The sequence below is a fragment of the Brachypodium distachyon genome, chromosome 1, assembly GCF_000005505.3.
Source record: "Brachypodium distachyon strain Bd21 chromosome 1, Brachypodium_distachyon_v3.0, whole genome shotgun sequence".
Lineage (NCBI taxonomy): Eukaryota > Viridiplantae > Streptophyta > Magnoliopsida > Poales > Poaceae > Brachypodium > Brachypodium distachyon.
The window spans coordinates 72,902,740-72,924,579 of record NC_016131.3 but is presented as its reverse complement, the minus strand read 5'-3'; the positions used below and the strand labels follow the sequence as shown (position 1 = coordinate 72,924,579).

The 21,840-nt window shown below is 45.8% G+C and overlaps 3 protein-coding genes across 3 annotated transcripts; 2 read left to right on the top strand and 1 right to left on the bottom strand.

Annotated features, from left to right (window-relative positions):
• Positions 1-8,144: 8,144 nt before the first annotated feature.
• LOC100824771 (probable protein phosphatase 2C 28) lies at positions 8,145-12,293 on the top strand. Its single transcript, XM_014897018.2, has 5 exons — positions 8,145-8,607; positions 8,920-9,344; positions 9,719-10,086; positions 10,743-10,979; positions 11,702-12,293. The coding sequence occupies exons 2-5, from the start codon at positions 9,023-9,025 to the stop codon at positions 11,972-11,974; spliced, it is 1,200 nt and encodes a 399-aa protein (XP_014752504.1). The 5' UTR covers positions 8,145-8,607; positions 8,920-9,022; the 3' UTR covers positions 11,975-12,293.
• Positions 12,294-13,200: 907 nt separating this feature from the next.
• LOC100842592 (protein CHAPERONE-LIKE PROTEIN OF POR1, chloroplastic) lies at positions 13,201-16,600 on the bottom strand. Its single transcript, XM_003558813.4, has 3 exons — positions 16,229-16,600; positions 14,950-15,304; positions 13,201-13,648 (listed from the first exon to the last, which is right to left on the bottom strand). Exons 1-3 carry the CDS (start codon positions 16,529-16,531, stop codon positions 13,473-13,475), a joined length of 834 nt encoding a protein of 277 aa, XP_003558861.1. The 5' UTR covers positions 16,532-16,600; the 3' UTR covers positions 13,201-13,472.
• A 2,201-nt stretch (positions 16,601-18,801) lies between these two features.
• LOC100841982 (CSC1-like protein At4g35870) lies at positions 18,802-21,840 on the top strand. The gene is made up of 2 exons (XM_010230936.3): positions 18,802-21,326; positions 21,408-21,840. The coding sequence occupies exon 1, from the start codon at positions 18,925-18,927 to the stop codon at positions 21,310-21,312; it is 2,388 nt and encodes a 795-aa protein (XP_010229238.1). The 5' UTR covers positions 18,802-18,924; the 3' UTR covers positions 21,313-21,326; positions 21,408-21,840.

Sequence of the window (21,840 nt, the reverse complement as noted above, 5' to 3'; positions counted from 1 at the left end):
GGCCACAAAAATAGCTAGTCACTCCCCCAGACCGACCTCCCTTATATGGTTATGAATTGCTGTTGGAGTGTTAAAGTATACTGGCCAGCCACTGACAGGCCAGGTCGTTGATCCGCATGGGAGTAAAACAAATAGTGGAGTACTTGTCAGGTAAAATCAAACGTGAAAGAGCCATGTTTGATTTATCTATTGTCTAGTGCGATGCGACCGAAATGGTAATATGGTATTCAAGCGGATCGAGGGGAAGCTGCCCAGGGGCGGTGGTATTGGGCCCTGGAGATGTTATCTGGGACTTTTGTACCTGTAGGTTGACAGTCGCTTCAGAGAATAAAAGGTTCGCAGAGAAATGTCTGGCTGCTTGTTTGGTCTAGTGTGCCATGCTGCGTAGAGTATTAAACATTTTAAATTATGGAAGTGCTCGTCTAAGATACAGTTAAAGAAAGCAAGAATGGATGATGATGGAAGCTTGTATAGTGGGAAGGGACAGGAGATGTGAATGGAAAGTGAGAGCTCGGAGAATTAGGACCAGGACATGCCAATCTGCCATTTGCCCATTGGCATCCATGAGATGAACAGGGTTGTTGAGAATCTTGAGATCTTCTAATCTACGACGAAAGCCTTTTGGGTCCGTTTTCTATTTGGCCCTAGTATACAAGCACGTACGTCGATCGCAACAGTTTCGATACTTATCCTTGTATAAGTAAGTGGAGTTCTTTCTTTCTGAACTTACTCGCATTTTGGGGCACGCACACTGCATCTACTCAGGACACGTATGTGTTGGCATCATTTTAGCGTGAGCAGGTTCCTTTTCTTCTGCTCCGAGACAGAATGCATAGGCGTTCGTTTTACTTCGGACTTTGGAATTCTTTTAGCATCTGGAGTGATTAACGCCCAGCGCGAGTATATATACGAGAGTTCACAGTTCAGTATCCACGGCGCCTTTAATTGTCACCACCGCCAACACATTGTTGTCCTCGATCCGAGCCTTGCCCCCCCAACACAGAAAGAGAGATAGAGTATTATGCATGCAAGTGGTGTATACTAGTAGTAGTACATCTGACAGCCAGCACCCATGTATACATGCAAGTGGTGTTTACGTAAGCTTTCAAGAAAGAGAGTGGTGTGTTTATTTAGCAACCGTGATCAGTTGACTAATAAGCAGCCACTCATCAGTGGAGTAAGCACGTATACGTACGGAGTACGCAACTTATCCGCGCGCGCGGCCGAAGCTACAGTATACTATCAAAAGCACGCAGCTTGTAGCTAGTGGTGTAGTAATTCATGCAAACCATGTCAACTTGGCGGGCGTGACGGGTTGACCATAGTCTACGCACATATGCAACTCTCCTTATCTATCCATATACCATCTCGTAGTCAGCGACGACACATGCACGATGCCTGAATTAACCGATAAGCACGCACGCGCACGTCGGTCCATCCATCGATCTGTCGGCCGTTTTTTTATTAGTGCAGCCACTTGCTCGCGAATCGTATACGTGCTAAATTTGACATATGCAGCGGTGGAAAGAAATGGACTGGGGATTCATTTGGAATCGAATTGGGCCGGCCGGCGGCAGTACGAACCACGCGCCCGTTTGCCGGGTGGCTTGGTACGAAAAAGCGTGTCGTTTTCATGCCGTGGATGATGGAATGGATTGTGGATGCGATCGGCGCTCGGCAGGGCAAAGGACCGACGAGGCGGCAGATGTACGTGCCGAGGCTATGAGGGTGATTGCAGCGTGCGACCCGGCAGATGTTGCCGTCAAGGGCGTACGTACAATGTCGGGCGGAATTTATTTTACTCATTTCAGATCGGGGGCGCGCGGACCATCGTCATCAGCTCTCTGTTTCACGAACGAGCAGAGCCAGGGACACGATTTTTTTTTTTTTGTAACGGGTCAGCAGCAGGTTGAAGTGCAAGTACCAAGGCTGTATGAATGTCTGTGGTTCAGAGACACAAAACCAACACAAAACATAAACTTTGTCGCGGAACAAAAAAGAAAGGAAAACATAAACCGCGAGATGCATGCATGGAGGGCGTTCGAAGACACGTCCATATGGAGCTCACTCGCTGCTCCGAAAACAAGGAACTCTGTTCCTAGCCATTGCGGGAAAAAAAAAACAAAAGAAAAATGACCCCTGTCGTCGAACGTACGGCCATGCCCTTGTCACGTACCCCACGCGGCAGGCAGGTGACGTCGTGACGAGACGAGTCAGGTCGACGATCATCGGTGGATGCCAGAACGGCAGAACAATAATATACTCGGTCAGTCGCGACAGCCGTTTCGTCACGTATCTCTGCCCGCCCGGCGGCAGGGCTGTTGACAACAAATGAGCACTGACCGCTCTGGACCACGGTCCAACGGCGCTCGTCTGTCGTCGCGTGTTGCCGTAGCTGGGGCACGAGACGGTCCAGACCGGATCGCGTGCACGTACCCGCCCACGGGCCGGGATTCGTCGCCCGATTGCTCTCCCGGTGAGCCGTAAACAAGCTGTCCAATGTACATCCACTCAATCTCAATGTCGCCGTTCCAGGTTTTGCAAGCTGGAGATCGGCACCGTATATTGTGGCCAATGTGGCGCACCACAAGCACGTAATCTCAGGAGCGTGGTGTGTTTGGTGCCGGTGAGCGAAGCACGCGCGCGCGATCCAGAAGGGATTTCTCGGCGGCGTCATCTGATCTCCTCCAGCCTGGAAGGCTGCATGCAGAGCTACAGCCTACAGCTAGTACTTGTACATGGACACGCTCCTGGCTCCTGCTGCCAGGAGATCAGGCCGAGAAGAGAAGATTCCTCTGTCACTGTGTACACTCGAGCAACACGGCTAGCTAGCCAGCCAACTACTCCTGGTTCTGATCCGATTGGCTCGTGTCACGGATGCAGGCTCTCTTTGATTCGTAGAATTGAAAAACAAAAGAATATGAAAAATGAAGGATGCAATGTCATCATGTCCACTCGATGATTTTCTTTGCATCAAAGTTTGTTTGATTGGATCAAAAGATTTCTTTCAAGAGGTTGGAATAGATTTTAAATTTTCTATTGAATGTAGTACACATGAATCCTTAGGAAAAATTCATACTCCCTCCATCCAACGAAGAATATCTCAACTTTGATTAAATTTGAATGCATCTATACACTAAGTAATATCCAGATACATTCAAATTTGAGACAAATTTCGTTAGACGGAGGGAGTATAAGATTCAATTAATCCTACGAATCAAACGACCAATATAGGAAAAATTACTAAGGATTTCAAACATTCAAGATTCATATGAAAATGCCTTAAACGTCTCAAAACAGCGGTCTACCGTCGTGTGGATATGTGCGTGCATGCGTGCGTGATAGTTGTGCTAGATTGTAGCGAGCAGGTAGGCAAGGCAAACTGGCAAAGACGTTGTGGAGCACCACACGCACGCATTGTCGCGCAAGCTGTGAAAACATGAGCTGGTTTTCTGCATGCGAGAGGCCAGTCAGGGGCTGGCAGCGATCCAGCGTGGGGGTAAGCTGGTTTCAGGCTTGCTGCTCCAGGGTCCACGCCACAACAATTCGTACCATCTGGTAGCTCGTATATAGAGCGCATGCAGCACTGCTCTCCTCTGGATCCTCGGTGGGAGCCAACACATATTCCGTGAAACAAAAATAGTACTGCCAACACCATCTCACCGATGAGTGAGGACTATGCACATGGAGTATTGTGCAATTCATCTCACACCGATTCGAATCCATGTGTTTTTACTTGCACCGACCGGCGAGCTAACTAGCTAGGCAGCCGCGATTACTCTAACTAATTACGTTTACCATGTTCAGCTCTTATTGAACACGTGATGCGAATTATTTTTTTAGCTCGATCGACCTGTTTTGGCACGCACGCAATGCATGATTTCGATCGTGTGGTGGTGGTGGATGGATGGATGGCCCCCATTTCACCAGCTGTCTTAAGCAAAGGCCATGGGTAAATTAATCACATGATGCCCCCATGTTGCCATGTACAGTCCAGGCCGGCCCCGATCGAGGGGGGAATCCGGGTCAAATATTTGATCAGTGGGGGGTCGAGTGACTCGACATGCTCTGCGCTGTCGCCGGCGGCCTTGTGCAAAACATGCGCGAATTGTCCACCGTACGTACTGTGTTGGGGGAAAACAAGATAAAATTATTGCATGCAACGCAACTTGTCTGTAGCGATCCATAGCGTGCACTGGCGGTAGGTCGTGCAATTTTGTAGGGCACCCCATCGATCGTCAGTTTTGTCCGTAGCGACAGCTTTTCACCAGACTCTCGCCCGGCCCGTGCGTGTAGCTGGTGCATGATTAGAAAATGGTGCTTTATACTGGAGTGGTAGTAGCAGGATCAGTGCTGCCGTTGTAGCTTTGAATGGCGCGCGTTGCAAGCGCTAGCTCCGGTTGCTCGTTACTCAAGGCTTATGTTTCGGTGTTTGATTAGAACTAGCTCGGGGGTCAACTGTCAACGTATTGGTAATGGTAGGATCTGCCCGTTGCTTCTCTGGGGAAAAAGTCAACCGGGATTCACGTACCAAGCTAAAAAAAGTGCTTCCGATTGCTTCTCTGGCAAAAAGAACCCCGCGAAATTTTAATCCGTCCGGTACCGTGCATGCAAACCACGCAAAATATATAAACAACTCGACAGAAAGAAGAGTTGAACGAGCCGACGGATTGGCTTTTCAGAGATCGTTACGTACATACGTAGTCCACATGTTCATTCTTTTCGGATCGATCAGACCAGACGTATAATGCGTCTAAAAAAGTATTCCGTATCAGTTCTACGGACGAGTCTCTCTCTCTCTCTCAAGAACCCGGTTAGGTAACTACTTCGATCTCATCTCCGTCTACGGCAAGGCATGGCATATGGAAAAGACGATGCATGCCACATAAATTACTCGTGTGGGGTCAGTACTAGGGGTGCTGTACTGTACGGTGGACAGCAACGCATCGGCCGGCGGCGCGTTTTCAGGGTCGCAGCACGAGGGGAACCGGGTCCGGATCGAAATTGAATCGGAGGCAACGACACGATCGACAAAGATGGCTTGTACTAGTACTACTGCTGCTACAGCTAGTGCGATAGGATCGGATCATTCACGCGGGTACGAGTACCGGCTATAGCGGTTAGTTGCCAAACAGATCGGTGAACGGACGGAATCGGATCAGATCTCAAAGCGGACCCGATCGAGCTCCCCTGTGACCAAAGAAAGGACTTGATCTTGGTCACAGCCATCCCTTTTCCTCGCAACCTAACGTACGTCCAGCCTTAGCTTTCTTTCATCGGATCGGTCGCTGCGGCGGCAAACTGGCGAAGCAAAAGCAAAATCACCGGTGACGATGATGATGATGAGCAAAAGTAGTTCATCATCCAAAGTTATCGCGGCAGTCTCCAATACGCGCATAAACTTGGACGATTAGCTTAATTAGCTGGGTGGGCCGATGTGCACGACGGGTGGGGAGAAGAGAACAGCGGACCACGTCCACGTACGCGGCGTTTTGGTAATTTGGTTTGTCTTTGTCACGGCCTAAAAAAACTCCCGACCGCCCTCGCGACGCCACGGGATCAGATAGCATTCAGATCTTCGCCATTGACCCCCTGACCTCCCTACGAGGTGCGAGCGTGGGGAGGGGAGTACTGGGGAAAAGGAGCTTCGGGGAGTGCAGGTGTAGCGAATTCAGTAGTGCTTTGCTCTTGGTCACAACGTGGACTGGATTTTCCGTTGGCATCGATCGATCCGGGGTTCTTCTTGGCCGCTCGTGCGCGATAATCGAATCTATATACTGTGTATACTCCTGATATTCCTGGGGCTGACTGCACTGCACGCAGCATGCAGGACCTGGCTGGCTGACCATGTCAAACACGCCGGCCGGCTGGGGATGAAGTCAACAGCGTATTCGCAGTTCACTGGCTAGCGGCACACTGTTCTTCGTGCTAAGCTGATGAATCCGTGTAAAAGAAACACTAAATTAAGATCGGTCTTTCCTTTCGTTAGATGTAAGATTCAAACGGCCATGAATTTTGAATCAGTTGTTCACATTGCAAACGGATTTGACATCCATGTATGTACTGTACATATATGCCTCTTTGATTCGACCATGACCCGAGGTCACCAGCCACCTCGAGAGAAACCCCACGAATATTCAACGGTTGTGGTGCTAGGCTGGTAAAATGTCAAAAGCATTCTCACAGTGAATTTTGCAGGTCACTTTTGAGCAAACATGTGGTACTAGTAGCTTTCATGGCCAAACCCCCCTACTGGAGCCCCCACGCTGAGATGAGCTTGTCATTTTCAGGATAACAACCCGTGTCTTCTAGAATCCTCCTCCACCGCCAACATCATCATTTCACATCTTAAAACGACCTTTAGTTGGACGCAAACGGAAACCAGCCGTGGATCGAATTCCAGATCTCACCATTCACCAACTAACCATGGGGTCCTGATGCTACTAGAAAACTCACATCTCACATCTCACCCATCCGCCAGAGACCATATGTGAATCGCCGTCGATCGGTAACACATATGTCTTGCTCCAAAATGTTTTAAAATACACGGTGCAAGCTAGTTTTAGGATATCAAACGAAGACGTTGCAGTTTTAAACTACAACACCTTATGCTGCATTGCTGCTGTTCTTTGTCATTTTTATCCTACCAAGTGATGGTTGGTTTTGCCATTGAGTCGATGAACCAATAACACCATTCGAACCTTTATCGAAGGTTGAGATTGATATCGATTATGATTTACCCGCTTAAATATGCACCGTCTATAAGCTCCATCTGACATCACAACTTGCCCAAAACACTAATTTTTTTAATTATCTATTAGAACATTCGTAGAACTACAAATAATTTGAATGCATCGATATCACATAGTCTCGGGGTCTCGCACCGCCACCATCAAAGATGACTTCACTGATATGCTAGATAGGCGAGCCGGACCTTAGTTAAGACAAGCAACTCGATGTATAGTATGATCAGTATGTTGTAACGCGCGGGTTCTTTTCCTACTTTTCGTAAATAAAGTCAGCTGGAACCGATTTCCACGTCTCGATGAAAACTTGGTCAAAAAGGATTCCCATAATTTGGCGAGTAAAGCTGGTCGAAACCGGCCCCGACGAATACTAGATATTTTTCAGCAAAGAAATTGCTACTATTCCGTAAAGAACACATTAAACACAAGCCTATAGCTAGTTAAAACCGACTTCTAAATCTCGACGAGTCACACACTTTGGCGTGAATGTACAACCCTAAGTAACTTAATAAACCAAAAAAATACCGTTTGTAGAAGACAAAAAAATTGTTTCAAAATAAACAAAAGACAAATTTCTGTGCAAATGATCATGCCTTTCTCTTAGCCGTCTTTCACTTCGATTACGAAAATCAAAGTGAAACTAAACGCATAGCAACAAAAAAAGGGGGAAGGAGGGGCAGGGACCGCACAACCTGGTGCGACCCATCCCAGCGCGTCCGTTCCGTTGGCTTCGGACCCCAGAAGGCCATGCCATTATGCCAAATCCCCTCCAAAGGCTCTATGGAGTAATAATTTACAGTCTTAAATAGAGTCTTCCTGTGATTCTCTCTCAACGCCATCAGATGGTTCTCAACTGCCCAAAATTTATTAAATGTATTTTTGTTTCTGATAAAGAAGAAGAAAAAAGCGGTTCCTTTGACCTTTATTAATCGGTCCATGCATGTGAGGAGGAGCTTTTTCCAGGCTAGATTTGATGAGGTAGCACATATGCACTCCTTTGACCTTCTGTTCATGGAAACATGCAAATCGCCTTTTTTTTTAAACGGGTGTACGAAAGATCCTCCCTCTCGTGTGTTTATACTTTGGCGTAGAGTAGTATGAAAAATCGGGCCTGAACTTTGTGACTTTGGGGGAATCTGAAAGCTGATCAGTTCAAGGGGACACCTTTTTTTAAGAGGGTGATTAACAAGGGAAGACTAACCAACAGCAATTAAATGGAGTTTCAGAACATTGCTGATGTATCAATGATGCTAATAAAGAAGGCTATCTTTTGTTAAACTAAGATGGCTATAAAAAGTTCCGTAATTTTTTTGTTTTCTTTCAAGGTGAGTGAAGAAGGGGAAACTGGCTCTAGGGAACAGAGCCTGCAGCCTACACCACCACCACCAGTCACACACAACAATTAGGATTGGTAGAGCCCATATCTGGAGCCCTTGCCTTGCTGGCCCTGAGCTCTCTCTTGTTGCTTCTTTTAATGAGTTTTTTTGTCTCCTTGGTTTTGTTGTGCTTGTGCTCACCTGGGTGTGGAGTTCTCTGCATGAGAGGAGAGACCCCTCTGAGCTGTTCCTTCAAGTCTTCAAGACTGGGCACAGCCAGCCACTGAGAGGAAAGTAAAGCAGACCTACTACACATACAGAGAGGAGGAGAATTTTTCTTTTTGTCAAGCTCCTTGCTTGATTCTCTTTGATCCTGGAAAGCAGCCACCACCAGTCCAACTAATCTGTTGCTGTTCGTGTGCGCCGGAGATTGTAGCTACCTATCCCCCAGATCTGAGTCACTTGCTCCGTAGATTCCAAGAATCCGAGCACGAATTCGACAGGGAGGTATTGCTTGGAGAGAAAGAGAAATATAGGGAAAAAAAGGTGAAGCCTTCTATCTTCTTCTTCTCCTCCTTCCTCGTGCGCCATTTTCAGATTGCAAACTAAGTACTCCGTATGTCTTATTGGCCTTAGTCTGATCAATACCTTCAATCGCTCTCTTTTGATCTGATTCGATTCAGTACTCTCCGCTGGATGATTCTTGATGCATATGCGATTATTTTTTCATCATGCATACCTATGGATGATTCTTGGCCCGTGAGATAATGGGATGGATGCAAATTCTCGATACTTACCTGTGATCCAGTTCCTTGCGAAAGGAATCGATCTAACCCGTATCGATTCTGTTTGGTTTCAGTCGCAGCAGACAGGACGGTTAAGGCGATTAAGACGTTGGAGATAAGAGTCCCCGGGATGGTGTCAAGAAACTGCGGGGAGGAGAGGGTGAGATGAAGGAGGATGGCCGCGGTGATGGACTACTTCAGGTCCTGCTGGGGCGCGCGGTCCCGGGCCGGGCACCGGGGCAAGAAGGGCTCGGACACCGCCGGGCGGCAGGACGGGCTGCTGTGGTACAAGGACGCCGGCCAGGTAGCCACCGGGGAGTTCTCCATGGCGGTGGTGCAGGCCAATAACCTGCTGGAGGACCAGAGCCAGGTGGAGTCCGGCCCGCTCTCCATGGCGGAGCCCGGCCCTCACGGCACCTTCGTCGGCGTCTATGATGGGCATGGCGGCCCGGAGACGTCCCGGTTCATCACTGACAACATGTTCCACCATCTCAAGAGTAAGGGCCTCTACAATCTACATGCGAAGCTACTTCTGTTATTCCCTTCTTCTTTAAGTTTGGGAGGCACTGATGAAGCGATGATGATGCAATTACCACATGCTAACTTTTGCTGTATTATGATGATCATGTTTTGCATTTGTACCAGTATGATTGCGATGATAATATGCTATTTTTTTCTCATTAAAGGAATCCCGTTGGTAGTTTGGTACTCATTGCTGTCAAGAAGGGGGGATTTTTTTTTTCCTTCAGTAGATCTGATTTCTGAACCTGCATCAGAAAATTAATCATGCTGTGTATTTGCTTCTCTCTTCTGATAATGCCTTGGTGACGTTTCTGTGTTACTTATGGTTACCCATGCTTATCTGTTTCAGGATTTGCAACCGAGCACAAGTGCATGTCAGCAGATGTGATCCGGAAAGCTTTCCAAGCAACTGAGGATGGGTTCCTTTCTGTAGTCAGCAAAGAATGGTCTATCAAGCCTCAGATTGCAGCAGTAGGCTCTTGTTGCCTAGTCGGTGTAATTTGCTCTGGGACTCTCTATATTGCAAATGCTGGTGACTCGCGTGCGGTCCTTGGAAGGCTTGTCAAGGCAACTGGTGAGATTGTGGCCATGCAGTTATCGGCAGAGCACAATGTGTGCTATGAGGAAGTTAGGCAGGAGCTACAGTCATCACATCCTGATGATCCACAAATTGTGGTTCTAAAACACAACGTTTGGCGTGTGAAGGGTCTCATTCAGGTAGCTAAAATCTCTACTGGGAGACACATAGAACCATGTTCCTAGCCTGCCACTCTGGAATCTAGACGTGTCTAAATAATTAGTTTCTTATAGGAAGTCTTCATGCATGTGACATCATCTGTTGATCTAATCACAATTCCAGTTTCCTCGTTGTGAGGCTTTGATAACTTGCATTTGCATTATTTTTTTGAAGTTAGGTATCAGGTAAGTTCTCAATGTCAGAGCTAAAGTTATCTGCACTCGTTATAGTTGCATCATCACAATATAACATTCCTATATCCCAAATATAAATATGTCGTAAGATTCAGTGCAATATGATTGTTATCTTCATGACTGGGACCTCTTGTCCTCCCATATGAGTCAATGAGTGTACGATCATGTTAGCTTAATGTTTATGCTTTCTGTAAAAGGGAAGCGTGCCAACCATATGCAGGACACATCTATGCATTTACAGTCACACATGTTCATCTTGGTTACTTTCTTGTTGTTGTTTTTTGCACTTACCACCATCAGTTAGTGCCACTCAGGCAAATTTTTTCATTCCATATTACTTGCATTTGAATATCCCCGTTTTTGGTAATATATACAGTAGGGTGCTCTCATACTGTTTTTTCTTCAAAAATTTGGAACTCATGAGGGGAGGTGATATTCTGCAGATCTCAAGATCTATCGGAGATGTATATCTGAAAAGACCAGAGTATAACAGAACACCTCTTCATAGCAAGTTCCGACTCCGGGAAACCTTCAAGAAGCCAATTCTTAGGTCTGAACCTGCAATTGCTGAACACCAAATACAACCGAGTGATCAGTTTGTTATATTTGCTTCTGATGGGCTATGGGAACACCTCAGCAATCAGGAAGCAGTTGATCTTGTCCAAAGTAATCCTCGTAATGTATGTATTCTTCTCCCACACTCCAATTACCATGGATTCGTTCCTAAGAAAAGTTTTCTTATATTCAAATCATTTTCTTTCAAGGACAAGTACCCTTCCAGTCATTAGATATATTGATAAACATACAGGAAATGTATGCATATTGCCTGCAAAAAAAAGGAAATATATGCATATTACTAGTATTATATGCCTTTACTTGTTAATCAATGTGCATTTCTCACCAAGGTGATGGAACGATAACTTTGATCACCTTTGAAACTTGAATTTTCTGGGTTTTCACAATGTAGTAAATTTTGTGCAACAATGTAATTAAATGCTAGAAGCAGATCAGATTACTGAAAGTTTATAATTCCATGGATGGGGGCAAACTTTCAGTTTTTTGTTCCGCAAGTTTTAGCAAAACATAAGCAGTTAGAAAGTCCAGTTAATTTTGACAATATCACTATGGTTGGATGTTCTGGTACTCTTGAAGGTTTCCTCTGATAATTTAGTTAGCTATATTCATGTGTCGCAAGCTATTATTGTAGTGCAGTGTCTTAATGTTCCTTAGTCACTTTTATGTGGATACTTGTGTGTTCACTTCGCGGAGAGTTTTTACCTGTTGTACACCCAATTATTTTGCTGCTTTGGTATATGAAGCAATGCTGCCAGTATTGTCAAAGCCTACTTATGGTACTAGATAATTTCCACCCATTTCTGAAAAAATATGTTTTTTTTGCCAGGGGATTGCTCGAAGACTAGTTAAAGCCGCGATGCAAGAAGCAGCCAAGAAGAGGGAGATGAGATATTCAGATCTCAAGAAGATCGAACGTGGGGTGAGGCGCCATTTCCACGACGATATAACCGTTGTCGTGGTATTTCTCGATGCAAATGCTGCAAGCAAAGCAGGTTGGAGCAAAAGCCCTTCAGTCTCGGTCCGAGGGGGCGGCGTCAGCGTCCGAGCAAATTCCCTCGCACCATTCTTGGCCCCCACCATGCTAAGCAGCACCTACTGAAGAAACCTCAACATGGTCATCTACGGAGCACAATGCAAGACAGACAGGGGTGAAATCAGCTGGTAGGATCTAGTGTGTGTTCTTGCTACGTTGCTCCTGTGAAAGTAAAAACTGCTTTTAGGCTCCACCCGGGTAATTAGTGTACTGATAGCAAGGTATAAGATTAGATTATTCCTTAGCAATGTCGATCCTCTTTTCTTTTTCTTCCCTCCCTTTTTATTCTTATACCTTTCTCATCACCCATGAGAGAACAGGTGGCTGTAAATTTGTCCAGAACATCCTTTTCGTAATGGTCCATCACATCTCTTTCAATTTTTCATGTCGATAAGGAGGCAACTATATCTTCTGAGATAATGTGTTAGGTTCATGACTTGACCATTTTTTTAGGTTCTAATAATCTGCTGCAAGGTCCGGCTTAAAGACCTGGGCCACGAGCCTTGACCTCTTTGGGTGCTGATCAGGTTCATGGTTTCTCTGAGACTGTATCCAACGTCATTTTACGACATGGTCACATGACACAGGCTGCAAGTAAGAGATGAGATTGATGGAATTGCCCAGTTGGTACTGTGATCCAGCAAAAGTAGGCTTCGCTTATTAGATCACCTCAAGATTCCAGCCTCAGGATGAGGGTGATTGGTAAAGAGTTTTAACTTTTAAAGCCTGGGTTTCAAAGAATTCGATAGGCCCCATAAAAAAAAGAATTCAATTGACCCCATAAAAAAAAGAATTCAATTGACTGATGGGACCTTTTCCTAGTGGAGTGTTTATAGAATAGAACTAAGATATGGTTCAATTAAAAGAGAGAAGAGAAGAAAAGAAATGGCAGCATCTGGTTTCAAAGGTGGGGTACACAGGGTTTCTAGAAATCTGACGAGCAATCCATATAAATAAGCGCCCACTCGCAGGGTATCATTATTGCCACATAGATACAGAGCGATTCAAACTGAAGCGGGCACTATTGATATCATCAAATTTCACCCTAAACTATGAAGGTTCCTTCGTCGAGTGAAATCATAGTTAAAGAGTACTCCCTCCGATCCTAAATTGTTGTCGAAATATTACATGTATCTAGACGCTTTTTAAGAATAGATACATCCATATTTGGGCAAATTTGAGTCAAGAATTTAAGATCAGAGGGAGTAATGTTTACTGTTTCGATATACTCAAAACTGCAGCTGCATACAGAGTTGGTCCTTTACTCTGTTGCTTAGGATACAAGTGATCACTGAAGTATAATGCTGCAGCTGCATTCAGAAGTGTGATTCACGAACCACACTTTCGCAATCCATACAGGCGCAAAGAAAGGGAACAGCAAAATTGAGATGGAGAAGACTAGATACAAGTGATCACTGAAGTATAAGGGATAGAGATGTCGCCGTACTGTTTGCTATACACAGCTGCTTCGCACCTCAAGTGGAGAATATATGCTTTTCCAGACTTTTTAGAGCTAATCCATTTCAGTTAATTACAGGACAGCTGACAGCTTGTTTTTCAGATCCTACCTAACGAACAGGGATACCAACAATTGCGACAACAGGATAAATTCAGTGACGACGACAGCGGGTGAGTGGATGCCTAGAAAGGGCACAATATCAACCTGCAGCCAATTCTCCACACCAGATCCGACTGTTGCACCGACTGCAAGGCCCCCGACGGTGATCAATGCTGCCTTACCTGCATAAAGGACCACAAATACATTCATATCATTCTAAATCGAAGCAGGAAGGTTGGCACAAGAGCAGAAGTAATCAAGGTACTGGACAGGGTTTCCTCCCACAAGTAAGCAGTGTCATAACAAGCACAAAAGCAGGTAGGAGGTTTGTGGACTTATGTCAGCCAGATCCATACATGTTTACTCACTAGGTACTTTGCAGACCGGCAATTCAAAAAGATAGTAAAGAGATAAAAATAGCTGCACGGTTAAGTCAGTTATATGTGGTAAGGATGGTGGATATCTAATCATGCTCATCTCACAATCACCTGAGATATTATAAATCCACAATTGTAAAGGATTCGGATCTTCAGAATTCTTCTGTTCCGAGCTACTCTGGAGGAACAAATTACTGTTTTGAAATGCTATGTTTTCACTCAAATTGTGTACATCACCCAATTCGTTTGTTGCTACACTAGCTGAACAACTGAATCTGTTTGACAAGGTATCTCTTTGAAGTTTGCACAAACTTCCAGTACAGTATTAATCTATCTGAACCAGCTTTTATTTATTCCTGAAGACTTAAAGAGTCCGTATGCAAGTATAACCCCAAGGAGCAGGCAACATAAAGATGTAGCATGTTTGAACTGGCTTCCCATGTGATCTTCGAACACTGCTGACAAATCTAGAATGCTCATGTTGCATGAGATGTGCAAACATCGAACTATGACAACAATACCAACCCCCTTTCTGTCCAGCATGACCTGATGCAAGTAATCTCTGCTTCATCATCCTTATGACCAACAAGGAGTAAATGACACTGGATCAAGGGCACTTCTTAGCATACAAGTGCCTCCTGGTCCTGGTTGCGTTACTCAATTCTTTTAAAAACAAATTCTTTGTTGAATGACATGTTTCATCCATGCTTCTTATGTTTGTTTTTTCTGAAAGCAACCGAGCAAATATAGAAGACCTGAATTTAATTATTAAGAAAAATTTCAAGTCAAGACTGCTTAAAAAACCAAGAAAACAATGGGCTACAGATATAACAACAATAGATGCTTTGTGTGGAATAACTAATGTACCCGGGGTGAACAGAACTAGCTTTACCAACAGGGTTAGTGTTACTGATAATACCATTGGGGATATAGGACATAAGACAACTTCAAACTAGTTTACAGCAGTGTTTCTATGTTATTCAAATAGAAACCAGACAGGATTCAAACCAGTGCTGTACAGAGACAAAGAACATGTCAAAACTGTACTAAACGTAAAGAATCAGATCTTATAAAGTTGCCAAATAGAAAGTGGTGGAACTATTTACCTAAGTTCATGTTTTTCTTCGTCAGAAAATACAATGAAGCACCAACTCCTGTTGCTAGGATTATTCCAGGCACATCAGGGCTAGTATACGCTGATGGTAAAGATGAAGAGCTTCCACTAGCATAAGTGAAAACCATGAGTGCACCATAAATGGATGATTGGATGCCCAGATTGCTCGAAGATGGAGCCTCAATTGTCAAAGGCACATTCTTCATGGTTGCCTGCATCCACTGTGGGGCTGTTCCTGCACTTTTGACAGGTTTCACATCAGCGTAGCGAATGCTGCTATCAACAACTTTGCCAGCCCTCCGCTGTGATAAGCTCTGCATTAGCAGCATGTCATAGGCAGCCTCGACCTGAAATTAAAGAAAAATGGAGTCAAACATGGCATCAGGGCCACGTTTGATACTGGATGTCAGAAATATGCTAGAACATCTATGACAGATGCTGCCAAAAAACTTAGCGTTATCAGTTTCTTTTAGGAGTCCCAGTTCTGCCTATGAGACCATCTTGAAATAGACAGTTCAGAAATTGGGCAAGGCCACGTTAGAAACAGCCGCAAGCAAGAGTACTTATCAGGAGGATGACTTGCACAAGAAAACAAGAAAGAAATATAACTAGTTTGCTGGAGCAAGAAAGGTTAAGAAGGCAACAAATTCACAGGAAGTTGCGTAGAAAAATTGAGCAGCGGTAATACGTAACTTGTCGAAATGAACATAGAGAAATTTCCGCACTTTTGCTTTGTACGAATCAAGTTACAGGTATGAAGTTGACAGTACATACTGTGATGTGATCACCTCCACCATGGTCCATGGGTACAAACAGTGTTACCTCTATAACGCTAACGCACTGCATACCAAAACTAGATAATTTCAACAGCCTTGATTCATTCCACGGGAAAAACGATCAACCAAACAGTGTTACCTCTATAACGCTAACGCACTGCATACCAAAACTAGATAATTTCAACAGCCTTGATTCATTCCACGGGAAAAACGATCAACCAAATGATCTACCTAAGGTTTTCAAAAAATTTCTCTCGCTATGTACAGAAGTACTCCTAGATTATAACCAGATTTTGCTTCTGGAGTTGAAAAGTAAGGTGCATCGTGATTCTTACATTACCAAATGATCGAAGCGGCTACTCGTCTGGTCCTAAATTAGCAACTCGCCGGAGAATTACCAAGGAACCCTCTAAATAGTTGGCCCCAATCAGAGAGAAAATGACAACGCGGAAAGGAACAATATGGAGTGGAGGAGAGGTTTCGGGTGGGGGATACCTGGGCGATGGCGTCCTGGTCATCCTTGCAGGAAGCGACGACGGCGCTCTTGGCGCGGAGGATTTCGTCGAAGGACGCGCCCTCCGCGACGCCGAGCAGCTTCAGCGCGCCCTCCACCGTCATCTCGAACGGCGCCGGCGACGAGTCGTCCGCGCGCGACGCAGCCAGGCGCCGGGGCGGGGGTCTCCGCCGCGAGGAGCGGCGGGGAACGGCGCAGCACCGCGTCACGGCGGAGTACCTGCGGAGGAGGGAGCTCCCGCCGCGACCCGTGGCGCCGCCGCTGAGGGAGAGGGCCGTGGCCATTTTTCTGTGGAGCCGGCCTTGTGTTTGTGCTAGCTGCCGTTGCTGTGCGCGTCGGCTTCTGGTGTCCGCGGATGCCAGCGTTAAGATTTTTTAAGGGTGATTTGGGGCGTCGGCTTCGGGGTCGGAAGCTTTCGGACACAATTTTGGATCCTTTTTTGGGAGGAGCCCATTTTCTAGTGGATAAGATTCTAAAACTAACTTTCTTTGACAATGGACATAAGTAAGAATATTTTAGTGCATTTATCTCACAAATGACTAGAATTTATTACTACAAATAAAATAAAAGTAATTAAAAAAAGGTTGAACCTTCTTTATTTTCATAAAAAATCAAAAGCACCATCACCTCCTGAGCCTTGACAGCGCATTTTAAGAATATGCAAGTACTTAAATTAATATGGTGTGTTTCTGTTTTATTTTCATCTATCTTATGCCATAATTTCGTATTCTAGATGTATGTTTTTGTAGTGTGTAAACATGACAAACTTATATGTCATTGTCGGAGTCTCAACACACGACACACTCATAGATACCCAAGTGATAGACATAGAGTTATTTATGGCAATATTTGCTCATTTCCACTTTACTTTTTGATCAAAACAAAAAACATGGAAACTAAACCTGATGTTCCTTCTTACTACAATATGGTGTCGTGCACTTTTTGAACAACTTGATCATGCATCCTTCTGAGGCAACATCTACATGGCTTTCTATATGGTGTACTGTAGCTTTCGAGAGCACTTAGATAGCTGGAAACAAAAATGGAGAACAATAGGGTTTTCGAATTTTAAAGCTAAAGATACTCACATACAATAAAATAGGTTCAATTCTCTTTATACCAAACGAATTTGGAATCACCATGACATCTTTTGTACCAAAGATGTTCTTAAAAAAAAGTCGGTTTTGCAATTGAGAAGTCGCATGTTTCTTTAGTTAGAAATCCGTCGACGTGCTTGTCCTTCCGATTCAACGATAGCACGTGGAAGAGAAAAGATTGAAGATGAAACTCAGATCCCAGCCCAACTGCTCTAATACCCTACGCCGAATCATACATCGAGATTTACACGTGAAAGGTGCTCTCTTCCTATTGGCCTGAAACCTTTCTACACGATGACAGTCCTTGGCTGACTAATGTTGCAGATTAAAAATCCACACATAGCTGCCTTGTCTAGCACATGTATGAAAAAGTGATCTAATATACCATTTGACACATGAGAGAAGGAACGCCGCACCATGATGAACAAACATGCCTCTCTTTAAAAAAAAATATAAACAAGAATGGCACATCAAGGCCAGCCCAGAATCATAAGTAGATAGCGACAAAAAAGTTGTACCATTTCTCACAATATATACTAAGCTGTCCACATTGTTGGTCGAGAAAGTTGGCTACGATATATACTTAAAGTGCTCGACGCACAAACCGATACGAGGATCACATTCCAATAACACCAAACACCCTAAGCATATGTGTCAAATCCAGAACCATGCACTATAATTTGTCCTGAGTTTTGTAGGTACTAGTACAGTGCCCATGCGTTGCCACAGCCGCTTAAACATGTGCACACGAAAATTCATGTTTATACAAAACATAACAATATAATTGGACATTCAATCAAAATGATCTCGGAGCCGATGCTAGCAGCAGCAGCCACGGACATGTCACCCAGTCCACACCGCCCGCTGGCCGTGGCTGGCGTCAGAGCACGCGGCGGTGCAGTGCACGAGGAACGGTGGATAACGCCTATCAGCTCTGGACCCCTTTGCTCGTCTCTTACACGATAATCTAATTCGGCGCCGACGCGTATCAAGAGCGGTCACTGCAAGGAGGTGCTGCGCGGGCAGTTGAGTCGGCAGCGGCGGCCTGGGAATGCAGCGTTGTGAGAATAAGAAAAGGAAGGTTCGATAGAGTGTAAGGAGACACGAAAAATCACAACATGCATGGAAATTGATGCACGCCTGACGACGACGAAGGAACCTTACTGCTTTTATTATTAGGGATAGATAGATAGATATTATCACACTCGAAGAGTTTCGCTAATTAAACTAGCTGAACTTCAACACAGGCCTTAATTAACCGTCGTCAATGCTAAACTCCGCGGAGACAGAGTCCTAATCGCTTTCCGGCTTTTACTTCTTAGCCCCTCATCTTCCCGGGGAAAAATAAACTGGAAAACCAAATTACCCCACGCCCTCCGCCATCCCGTCCCCACCTCGCAGAGACAGAAATCACGAAGCGGGTAAAGGTAAGCGCACGGCGACACGGCGAGCCCACCTCGCCCCGTCGGGATCTAAGCCAAGCCCCACCCCGTCCACGAACCTCGGCGGCAAGGCATCTCGTCGGCGAATTCCCCTGCCAACAAACAAAAAAATCTAGGGTTTCGCCCCCGTGGTTCCCGATGGTCCCGGCCGCGTCGGCGCCGGACGCCGGCGGCGGCGGCGGGGAGCCGGAGGCCTGGTACGGCAGCATCCAGTACCTGATCAACATCTCGGCCGTGGGCGCCTCCTCCTGCGTGCTCCTCTTCCTCCTCGTCAAGCTCCGCTTCGACCACCGCCGCATCCCGGGGCCCTCCGCGCTCGCCGCCAAGCTGCTCGCCGTCTACCACGCCACGGCCCCGCAGATCGCGCTCCACTGCGGCGCCGACGCCGCGCAGTTCCTCCTCTTCGAGCGGGCCTCCTTCCTCGTCCTCGCCGCGGTCTCCGCCGCCGCCGTCGCCGCCGCCCTGCCGCTCAACCTCTTCGCCGGGGACGCCGCCATCGCCGACCAGTTCGCCGCCACCACCATCTCCCACATCCCCAAGTCCTCCCCGCTCCTCTGGCTCCACCTCCTCCTCGCCGCCGCCGTCGTCGCCATCGCGCACCTCGGCATCTCCCGGATGGAGGACGCGCTCCGCATCACCCGCTTCCGCGACGGCAACGGCAACCCCAGTGACCCTAATTCCAGCTCCGTTGCCGTCTTCACCATCATGATCCAGGGCATCCCCAGGACGCTGGCGGCTGACAAGACCCCTCTCAAGGATTACTTCGAGCACAAGTACCCTGGGAAGGTGTACCGTGTCGTTGTGCCCTTTGACCTCTGCACCTTGGAGTATCTTGCCGATGAGTGGGGGAAGGTCCGGAACAAGATCTCTTGGCTGGAGGCAAGGATGGACGCCCGCAACCTGTTTGATGAATTTGTTCAGGATGGATCAGGGCAGGCCGAAGCACATTGGTTTGTCAGGAGATGCAAAGAGCTGCGGGCAATGGCAGCGGAGAGGTTTGGGTTTACTGATGATGAAAGGTTAAGGAGGTTGCAGACCAATAAACTTGTGCTTGGGAGCAGGTTGTCGGATTACAAGGAAGGGCGTGCACCTGGTGCTGGCATAGCTTTCGTTGTGTTTAAGGATGTTTACACGGCAAACAAGGCTGTGAGGGATTTCCGGATGGAAAGGAAGAAGACACCGATTGGTAGGTTCTTCCCAGTGATGGAGCTCCAGCTTGAGAGGAGCAGATGGAAAGTAGAGAGGGCGCCACCTGCATCAGATATCTACTGGAATCATCTTGGGATGAGCAAGGCCTCACTAGCTCTGCGTCGGATTGCGGTCAACACATGCCTCGTCGTAATGCTCTTGTTCTTTAGTTCGCCCTTGGCAATACTCAGTGGGATGCAAAGTGCAGCTCGGATAATCAATGTGGAGGCTATGGATAGTGCCAAATCATGGATAGTTTGGCTTCAGGGCTCAAGCTGGTTCTGGACAATAATCTTTCAGTTTCTTCCCAATGTCCTCATCTTTGTTAGCATGTATATTATCATTCCATCCGTATTGTCATACTTTTCCAAGTTTGAGTTCCATCTGACAGTGTCAGGGGAACAGAGAGCTGCTCTGCTGAAGATGGTTTGCTTCTTCCTTGTTAATCTCATTTTGTTGCGTGCACTGGTGGAATCTTCGCTTGAAAGTTGGATACTTAGCATGGGGCGGTGCTACTTAGATGGTGCTGATTGCAAGCAGATAGAACAGTACTTAAGTCCATCATTCTTGTCAAGGTCTTCGCTTTCATCCTTGGCGTTCTTAATTACAAGCACCTTTCTGGGGATATCTTTTGATCTGTTGGCTCCAATCCCTTGGATAAAGCATATACTGAAGAAATTTAGAAAGAATGATATGGTCCAGTTGGTCCCTGAAGAAAATGAGGACTACCAATATATTCAGAATGGTGAAGAAACAAATGGTTTGATAACCCCTCTAATGTCTGAGAGAGAAGACAGTGACATTCTGAATACTATCGAGGGGCATGATCTTTTGCTGTACCCTATAAACCGGAGCTTCCACATGCCAAAGCAGAAATTTGACTTTGCACAATACTACGCGTTTGACATCACAATATTTGCACTCACGATGATCTACTCACTGTTTGCTCCGCTTGTGGTTCCTGTTGGTGCAGTATACTTTGGCTACCGTTATCTCGTGGACAAGTACAATTTCCTGTTCGTGTACAGAGTTCGAGGATTTCCTGCAGGCAATGATGGGAAGCTGATGGACAGGGTGCTGTGCATCATGCAATTTTGTGTTATCTTCTTCCTTGCTGCAATGTTGCTCTTCTTTGCAGTCCAGGGTGATTCTATGAAATTACAGGCTATTTGTACGCTTGGGTTGTTAGTGTTCTATAAGTTGCTTCCATCTGGAAGTGATTGCTTCCAGCCATCCTTGTTAGAAGGGATGCAGACAGTTAATAGCTTTGTAGATGGTCCAACGGATTATGAAGTTTTTTCACAACCTGACCTGGATTGGAACATGTATCAACCGTGAAGGAAAAACTCAAGGTCAATATACACTTGTTTCGTTTCAGAGTTATCTAGTATCACCTGAGCTTCTCAATGTATAGCTCTTGTTCTTCTGTACAGTTTTATGTAGGTTGACACCTTTTTTCTAGCTGGAACTGATCTGTAGGAAATGACACACACTTCAGTTTAGATCATGAAGGCATGGGTTGTTTATCTAAAATTCCATGAGAAGATATTTGGCATTATCCTACATGACCAGTATATCATCATGCGAATTTTGGAGTTGCCTCCATCTAGCGCAAAAGCCCCAGGCGCTGCAGTTATATCTATGCATACTACTGTACATTGTTTCTTCTCATCTCTTGTGTTAAGAATTTTTCGGTTATAAGAGAATCAATGTTGTATTTGGGATTTAACAGATTTCTAACAGTGAGAGCTACCTTGTGGCAGTCGAACTACGCAGTAACTTCTGAAGTTTTGATGTGCTTCCCAAACATTGTAACATATGTAGCAAGTAAAGGGCACTGATATGTTTTTTTCCTCAACTTTTTCT